Raw genomic sequence first — 10,089 nt, 5'->3', positions numbered from 1 at the left:
CCCAGTGTCCAGGCCTATCATTCATCTTTTTAAAAATCAGTCTTAGTCTTAGATTTTAGAATGATTTTAATGTTGTACTCAACACATATCTCCCCCCTAGTCCCCACCAACCCCTCCCCCCTAGTCAGTCCACCCAAACTGACCTGCAACACAAAGGGGTTCAAACGAAAGTGTAACTAAAAACCAAGCACAGAGAAACAAGTGGTCATACAACTAATATTATGGTACGTGTATACGTAATAAAACTAAAATATTAAATAAATGTGTAAATACAACATACAAAGATAGTATAGTAAATATATTATACTGTATACATATATATATATATATATATCTACAATACAGTCATAATAACACAGGTAATTATCAACTTAGTGAAATTGCACTTTTGCAGGCAGATGACCCTGCTGATGTCATGCCAATGCTGTATATAGAGTCATGTTTAGTTTTAGTTTTAGTAAGAGTTTTACGGCACTTGCAACACAACAGGGTCATTATATAAGTGCCGAAAATTAGAGGTGTTACAAGAGAGTAACGAACATAAAAAAAAGGAGGGGAGATAAGGACGATAGATGTTTGATAGGAAAGAAGAAGCAAACCACACCAGAGCACCCGACAACCACCCATTGAGACATTTAAAAAAAATAGATTTCCCCCATTTGAGAATCAAACTCATTGTTTCAGCACATCGACAAACAGCTTCAACATCACGCCACAGACACCGGTTACACTACACTACGGCAGTGGACTCCAACAAAAGTTTCGTTTTAGTAAGAGTTTTACGGCACTTGCAACACAATAAGGTCATATAAGTGCCGAAGATTAGAGGTGTTACAAGAGAGTAACAAACACAAAAAAGAAGGAAGGGAGATAAGGACGATAGATGTTTGATAGGAAAGAAGAAGCAAACCACACTAGAGCACCTGCCAACCACCCATCTCCAACAAAATGAAACAAAAAGCGAACAAATATCATTTAAACGATTCTTAGAATTAGAAAAAAAACATCAAACTAATAATACTAGTTGTCAAGGACATGAAAAAAACAAAATGAAAAAGAAGCTATGAAACACCTCCCTTATCACCAGGTATCAAAACAGCCAGTAAATGACTTTGCTGGCATGAACAGCATATGTGAGGCATCGTGGTGAAATCAGGCGCTCGTCAAAATATTGAAATCGAAGGAACCGTCATTTTACTGGCCGTTAGGTGGTTTTTTTTCCTCTTTTCTTTTTTTGGGCTCAACAAATTTTATGTCTATTTAAAAACACATTTCTGTGTGGATTTTACTGAAGAACATTGATTAAAGGCACCAAAACTATAAATTTTCATTTTCCAAGGACTCTCAAGCTATGGAAGTCACCACAATTTGGCTGCCATTTTCTCATTAATTTTACCTCTGAAACCAGGATACCCTCCCCTCCTTCAGTCGCAAATATTTTGACTTCTATTTAACATAAATGGGCATTTTTTTTTCACCAAAAGTAAAGCAAATGAACAGGCCTTAAGATGATACCAATAACCCCATTTGCCCAAAAATTGATGAGAGCTTGATCCCACCATGTCGAGCCATATTCTGATGACAAGTGTCTAAACTGAAAAGCTCTGTAGCAGCGACAGTATGTGACTAGATATGTTAATGTTAACAACAGTAGAAGCATCAAGGCAGAAAAAGCCACAGAATAAACACTGTGCTCTATCCAAAAAAAATGCGGCTCCTTTCTCATTAAACTATGCCACACTGGCAGTAAACTTAATCTACGTAGTAGTATTAATAGGCTATTTACTGGAAACTATAGTCTACATAAATAACCTTAACAGTGCATGGTCTATTTTCGCTCAAATTGGCAGAAGGTGCATGGTCTATTTTCCCTCAAATTGGCAAAAAGTGCATTGTCTATTTTCCCTCAAATTGGCAAAAAGTGCATTGTCTATTTTCCCTCAAATTGGCAAAGTATTGGCTCTATAATATCATTCAAACCTTCGAAGGTATTCAGTTGTATGTATTCAATTTGACCTACATTAGATTATATTTCACATAGAAAAAAGCTACTGGGTGTATATTTATCCCTCTTAAGCTATTCAAGTAGTCGGCTCGATATTTTCAATAAATACAGGTGGCTGGCTCTACATTTTCATTTTAATCTTTAACACATAGCCATAATATTTTGGGGAAAATCCAAAGAAACTCTCTCATCTAGAAAGCTGCTGGCTCTGTTGACATCTGTTCTTAAGATGATTCCCATTTCAACAGATAGACAAATTCTGTCAGAGTTATCTTTGTGCATTACCCTGAAGCTGGAGAGTATTGCTGGAACAACATGACAAGATAAAAGGTAACAAATTCACCACTCTCTCTCTCTTCTTTAAATCTGAGCATGAGAACGAGAGAAAACGTAACACATTCATCACTCTCTCTCTCTTCTTTCACTCTGAGCAGAAGAACGAGAGAGAAACACATCAACACAACATCAACAATGACCACTTTGAGCCGGGCACCGCAAAAGGAAAAGAGGACAGAGGGCGAAAGAAAAAAGGACAGACGGAAAAAGGGAAAGGACAGAAATAACAAGGGACTTTGAAAAAGTGCAACCTACATGTACTAGCTGGTGCCCTCCACACACCCACACTACACAGATTTTTCTCTTCCCAAAAAGTGCAATTTCTAAAAAGCATGAATGCTAAGGGTACATAATCTCCAGGTCAGACAGAGCAGTTCAATGTCAAACATATTTACATACAATCCAAAACAACACCTTTGTTCACAGGGAGAACAAAATTATAAACGTACACATTAAGGAATCTATGTAGAAAAAAACCCCATTCAAATAGAATACACCAGCACCCATAACGTAGGATTACAATACGAAGATTATAGACACAGCCTACGGGATGAGAGGTGGAATTGTAGTATGTGGAAAGTTGGAAAAGATATAAACATATTTCTACTTAGTTTTAGTTTTAGTAGAGGTTTTACAGCACTCACAACTGCATATGGTCATATGAGCGCCAGAAGATTAGAGGTGTTACAAGAGAGTAACAAACATAAAAAAGAAGAAGGAGATAAGGACGATAGATGTTTCATAGGAAAGAAGGAGCAAACCACCCCAGAGCACCCGCCAACTACCCAGTATTTCTACTTAAACCAATAAATGACAACAACAAGGACACAGAAGAGAAGAAGTAGAGCAGACAACAAGCAAATATCTGGCAACTACTCACACAGCCAAAAAGATCTGCTGTTCAGATAACCACAAAAGAAAGCAAAAATTGCATGAGTCAGTTTTTTCAGTTTTAGTAGAGGTTTTACGGCGCTCACAACTGCATAAGGTCATATGAGCGCCAGAATATTAGAGGTGTTACAAGAGAGTAACCATCATAAAAAAGAAGAAGGGGAGATAAGGACGATAGATGTTTCATAGGAAAGAAGAAGCAGCAAACCACACCAGAGCATGAGTATAAAAAAAGAGCGATTATTGAAATGACAAAAAATACACACAACAATCCCAAGACACTTCCGGTACGAGTGAGCTGCCTCAGTGGTACTAGTTCAAAAATTCAACACGATACACCTGAAGCTGGTACAAATAGTAACAGACCAGATACTGCTTTCTCTCAAAGTCAACGTACAACACACTAAACTAGATGTGCCTCTACAAGTACACCTCCTCCACCCCCACACCAACCACAAATTACAAATGTAGCTGTGCTTTGTTGCCTCAGGCACCTGTATTATATGTATACCAAGATTCACAAACTTAATACATACACAGAGTAGATTAAAATATTTACATTTTAGGTAATACTATGTAACATTAGTAGATTTTATAAAATATAATGCTTCGGAGAAGAGAGTCAAGTGTAATAAGATGCCCTTGAGAAAAAAAAGGCAAAAACTCCAACACCCAGATTATGCGAAAACAGAGCTATATATATGAAAAAACAGAGCTAACATATAAATTGTAAGTCAGCAGTACTCCATACAAACAGGTGGGGAAGGTAAATAGATTGTATATCGTATTTCATACTTGGAACATCAGAGCCAAACAACAGTAGAAGAGAAGAGAGAGAGAGGGGGCACGGCATAAGCAATAAAAAGTCTCAAAAGTGAGACCAATGATTATTTTCGGTATTTTTTTTTTTCAGTGAAATTTACTCAAAAACTAATTATCAATTTAGTTCCTGTAGTAAAATTGTGCATGATCTGGTCTTAACATATTGAGGGATTTTTTTCTTAATCCGTGAGAACCACCATATTCAATAGAAAGACAATCAGATAGATCCAAACCTCTTGTAAAGAAAAAAAGAATACACATTTTTAATGTTAATACACACACAAATAAGTTAGAAAAGTTATCGAGTATGCTGTAATTATGCAAGAAAATGTGGAAAAAAATTATCAATATTATGTACAACTACTACATCGGAATGGATGCTCTAAAGTAGTGATATTGGTATAAATAAAACTAATAAAAAGTGTCTGTATTAAGAATCAAACAAGAGTAAAGTTCTTGGGAACACTGATCCAATTTCTGCTTATGGACCCATTTGAGGATATCACGACCAATTGTTCCGTGGCAGAAATTTACTCAATCACACAAAACAGTTTGTTCACTTTTCTTCCACTCCAGCCTGGAGAACCAACCGTCATTGTCTCAGAAATAGTGGCCCTGGAAAGTTCATTCCTGTCACCATTTTAGTTTTAGGTTTTAGTTAGAGTTTTACGGCACTTGAAATACAATAAGGTCACATAAGTGCCGAAGATTAGAGGTGTTACAAGAGAGTAACAGTAACATACACAAAAAAGAAGGAGGAGAGATCAGGACAATAGATGTTTGGTAAGAAAGAAGGAGCAAACCACACCAGAGCACCCGCCAACCTCCCACCTCCTGTCACTACTTGAGATTACTTAACATTCATCTGTACAGAGCCCCAGATATGGTAAATAAAGGAAAAAGAAGGAATATCTTAGCAACATCCAGTTCTCTACGTCTTACCAAAATTATAGTTTATACAGGTACACTGCTGTGTTAAAGCAAAGCTGTGAAGTTTCCCTAGGAAAGCATGCACCACAGTGTTAAAAGTCATGGGTCTGCTGTAACAATTTCATCACACACAGTTTGTTTTTTTTAATAGTAGAGGGTTTTACAGCGCCAGCAACTGTATAAGGTCATATAATAATATAATAGATATAGCGCATTTCCAAAAAAGTAGCTCAATGCGCTTCAAAATGATTTTGAGTGTTATACAATTTTTAACAAATTTACGACGAATCACAAGGCCGTGACATCACCTTTACCAAATACCTCTTTTCACCTGAGAATATATTTGCACAGCAACAAATTTTTCACAAAACAGTAAAAACAAAAAACAAACCCAGACCACATGAAATCTCAGGCACTGCATGTTTGTCACATTGAATGTCCAGAGAAAAGCTGAGAAGCTCATCCTTTTCCAATCTCAGAACTCTGACGTAACGCCCCTACAACACTCAAAATCATTTTGAAGCTAACTCAAAAATGAGAAGATAAAAAAAAACTAAACAGGTGCTATTCGTTGAACACAAAACACTTGCTCAGAACAGATTGTGAGAAGCAGTTTTGAAGAAAGCAGCCAAAGATAAATATCAACAATTTTTTATCTTTGATGTAGATTGCGGTTTTTTTCTAAAGAAATAGAACCTCTGATGACATCTATCACCGGTAATCAAAACTTTAACTTAAGAAAATAACTATAGAAGAATAATCACAATAATCCATGACATATTTGGAGTTGTACCCAATACCATTTACTAAAACCGACTTACAACGCAAAAACAGAAATTTTTCCGGTGAGAGACACACACTAACTAGTCTCTCAAAATGCAAACATCTACTTCTGAAATCAATTCAAGAGATCTTCGATTTTACACTATTGTTTGTATTCAAAAATGCACTTTTACTATTAGTCCTTGGATATGGTTCTCCAGTTTTGTTGCTGATTCTAACTTTGAACTTTTAAAGATAAAAAAGAAAAAGAAACAAACCACAAAAGGCAGTGGTCCAAATCATAAAGTAAAAGGGTAACATCACAACAACAAAAAAACAACGATTTGTACAGAAGCATTTGTTAAAGAGTAGTCATACACAATCCACTAAACAATTCCATCACAAACGACATGTAAAGGATGTCACAAAGGGGCTGCTAAAAACCAAAACCTGTACCAATTTGGCCTGTTCTCAAAAACAAAACTAAATTATGACATCAGGAAACTATGCAGCTGTTGCAAACTGAGCAATCGACCTATCCTCAGCAGTATTTTTTTTTGGACAAGATCTATTATGCAGTGTTACAACAAGATTCATCATTCATCGCCTCATCTCACACACTCCAATTTTTTCCCTTGGTTCCTCTTTGGTCAAAGAATGTCAACTTACACAATAACAGAATCATATGCAACTACTTCTTCTCCATAGTTTTTTAAAAATCTAGTGACACTGGGGCTCTGCGTTCATTGCAATACATCAAACAGATTTCAGAGTGTCGTAGTAACCCTGAGGAGTTTAAAATCTTACAGGAAATTTGATATTAAGTAAAATTCCTTAGATATGCTTTTTAACTACAAGCAGTTACAACAATTGCAGCAAACCTGCACTTATCACTACATGGCATTGGACAGAAGGGCGAGAGCCCAGCTGTTGCTGGATCAATAACAACAACTACTAGCAGAAATGTGCACAGCAGCATGCCATTGCAAAAGGAAACCAGAGGTTGTGGTAAGTACTCAAATAAGCAAGATGAGTATTTGACTCGACAATTGCGGTGAGATGTTTCAGTACGTTCTGAAAGCCAGAAGTAAGTAAAAAATGAGTCATCCTGTGAGATGCTCTATATCATTCCCTGAGGATGTGATCTTGCCATGTCCTTGACATACATACATACATACATTCAAACAGTCATTCACTTTAACTTCACACAGAAAATAGTTCCCTAGTTTCGGCACACTAAACATTCTCTCTTGCCAATTTTTATTTCCAGACACCAGAAACATGCCCGTCAGCAACAAATCTACAATGAGAAACAGATCTTCTATAGTCAGTGTCACAGCTGAGTTTGTGGAAAAAGAAATGAGAGACAACAATATTGAAAAGTATTATCACTTTAAATTGTGATATTTCAAAATCTATTATGCTACAGAACCTCTTTTTAAGACAACATAGAAGATAGGAAGTATAAAAATGTATTTCTTCTTTAACACTTTGCCATCACAAGGCTCATACAGTAAAAAATCTTGCCATCAAAGGCAAGGCATTTTGGGGAAACTCCAAAGAAACTGGGTGGTAAACATCGCCGATCAGCGAGATGTGCAGTGGCATTGTTGTATACTGTTCTGTATTCGTGTAATAGTGTGTATTTATGTATGTATTTATGTATGTATTTCTGTATGTACATATTTATAATTATGTATGTATGTATGTTTGCCATTGTATAACGAAGAGCCCTTCTGGGACAAATAAAAGTGTAATTCATTATTAAAGTGTTAAAGTGGAGTTTCAAAATGTACTAACGGCTCTCACATCTCCCTCTCGGGTCTGTGACTGCAATTATTTCATCACGGCAGACAAATCTACTTCTACCAACAGCACACATGTCAAAGACTACTCGTGGCACTACACACAAAACTCATCCACCACTGACTTAGATTAACAGCAAGAGACATTATTTCCATCTCCAGGTTCGAGAACTCATAGTAGAACAACCATATGAGAGGCAGCGTGGGGAAAATCAGGCGCTCGTCAAAATAGTTCAATCAAAGAAATTGGCATTTTTCTCACCATTTGGCAATTATTTTTTTTCATTTTCTTCTTTTTATCTCAACACCTTTTTTATTCTTTTAAAAACACATTTCTGTGTGGGTTTTACTGAAAACGTAGATTAAAGGTACAACGTATGTAATTTTATTGTTTTCAGGGACTCTCAAACTATTGAAATTGTTTAACTTTGGCGGCCATTTTCACGCTAATTTTACCACTGAAAGCGGGCGACCTCATCTCCTTCAACCGCAAATATCTTGACTTCTATTCAAGATAGATGGGTATTTCTTTCATTAAAGGAAAAAAACACAAAACAAGCCTTTTTATTTTAAGATGATACCAATAACCTCACATGCTCCAAAATTGAGGAGCGCCTGATTCCACTGCGTCATGACACATATACAGCTGTAATTCTTTTCTCCTTTTTAACAGGGAGAAATTGCGAGCCCCAAGAAGATCAAAACATTTTTCTCAAGCCGATTGAAGAAAAATGTAAAAAATGTGTTTTCATATACGTTGCGACTGAGCAAACGAAAAAATGTCTCTTGTGTACAAACTTAATAATATTGTCACAGAAATCCATTTCGTTTGTAGTTTTTTTTTGTTGGGTTTGTTTTTGTTTTTTGTTCTCTTGCAATAATCTTTGGTTAGTATTATCACCACAATAAATGTTCAAGTAATTATCACCAATTGTACTCATCATGAGCAACATTTCCGACGGCATTCCACTGCCGGCACGCCAAGCAATACACAGCAGAGCTACAGAGGTTCCTTGACGGCAGACTGAGAATCGTTTCTGAAGACTGTGGACCGACGACTGAAGGCATCCAGCACAACTTTCTTCTTCAGGGCAGCCTCAACCATCCTCTGAAACAGCAGAGGTTTAGTATAGTTTAGTTTTAGTAAGACTTTTACGGCACTTGCAACACAATAAGGTTGTATTTAGTGCCGAAGATTAGAGGTGTTACAAGAGAGTAACACACATAAAAAAGAAGGAAAGGAGATAGAGACGATAGATTTTTTATAGGAGAGAAGGAGCAAACCACACCAGAGCACCCGCCAACCACCCACTTAATTTATCTTATTATGTAAACAGTAACAACAAGTTGGGATAGAATCTACAGCATCATAAACATTGAAAATGATATATTTTTCAGACAACAAAAAATTGATCAATTAATCTTATTATGTGAACAGTAACAACAAGTTCGGCTAGAACCTGACACAACATCTCAGTACATCTCCCTCACTAAACACACGAGTCAACAAAATAAACTAAACACTGACGAGGAAGGTGCATTTACCACACCCATTCCTAAACAAAACAAACATAGGATAGGAAAAAATGTTGAATGCTACTTAAATTTCTGTGATTTCAAAATGAAAATGCATGCTTTCCTTGTAAGAAGGGTAAAATAATATTCTAATGCATGTATTCCTTGTAAAAAGGGTTTAAAAAAATAGTCTAATGCATTGTAAAAAGGAGAAAAAATAGTCCCTAAAGTTGCTGTAGATAGATAATGAGACCTATAGAGGAGACTAATTATTGTCTTTCTTTCAGAAGTTAAAACAAACATACTTTTCAAGTTAAAAGCATGAAAAAATGTCCATGAAACAACATGAAGCAACATCTATCAGTATCAATTCCAGAACTTGAAAGATGAGTCAGAAATCTGAACTGGTAATTGACAAAATCTTAAGTCTTCAGTCACTCTCATTCCATTCATAAAACTGTCGCCTGACCATAGTAACAGTGAGACATAATATAATAATATCGCAATATTGATTCAATAATTTCAGATTTCTAAAAATGCTATATATGTATTCACATTCTTTGAACTCTGTAATTCAGCTTTGATAAGTAAGTTTTAAAAAGTACTGAGACTTTTGATATTGAAAGACTTAACGTTGATAACATGTTTGAGAAAAATACCTACATTGTTACATATGTGTGCTACTGAGGTGATAATGGTGAAATGGTATAGATTTAACGCCCCTATCAAAACTATTAGCTTATTTAAGAGGCCGGGCCTCCGAATTTAACGTCCATCTCCGAAAGGACTGAGCCAAATGGGAAATTCGTGTAAAGTGCCTTTCTCAAGGACACAACGTTGGACCGAGCTGAGGCTCAAACCCCGAACCCGCAATCTCACGATTACGAGTCCGGTATGAGTTACTGAGGTATGGAGACAAAATTCACAATGACAAGTAAAGGAATAAATACATATTGTAAATGGGTTCCCATTATAATATACTTTTTCCTAAATTCGAACAAAAAATTCTGGGAAATATATAGA

The 10,089-nt window shown here is 36.2% G+C and overlaps 1 protein-coding gene across 3 annotated transcripts in view; it reads right to left on the bottom strand.

The window, feature by feature from the left end:
- Window positions 1-8,374: 8,374 nt before the first annotated feature.
- The window catches only part of LOC101850164 (anoctamin-10), a 40,085-nt gene continuing 38,370 nt past the window's right edge, over window positions 8,375-10,089 (bottom strand). For 2 of the 3 annotated variants that reach the window (XM_005096608.3, XM_005096609.3), the window contains exon 15: window positions 8,375-8,659. In XM_005096608.3, coding sequence (XP_005096665.1) covers window positions 8,552-8,659 — 108 coding nt within the window. In that variant the 3' untranslated portion in view covers window positions 8,375-8,551. The remainder of the gene's footprint in view (window positions 8,660-10,089) is intronic. The other variant, XM_005096610.3, reaches the window with a different exon arrangement.

This window comes from Aplysia californica, unplaced genomic scaffold (assembly GCF_000002075.1).
Source record: "Aplysia californica isolate F4 #8 unplaced genomic scaffold, AplCal3.0 scaffold00133, whole genome shotgun sequence".
NCBI classification, from domain to species: domain Eukaryota; kingdom Metazoa; phylum Mollusca; class Gastropoda; order Aplysiida; family Aplysiidae; genus Aplysia; species Aplysia californica.
The sequence above is the reverse complement of the archived record's forward strand: the minus strand, read 5'-3'. Positions and strand labels throughout refer to the sequence as shown.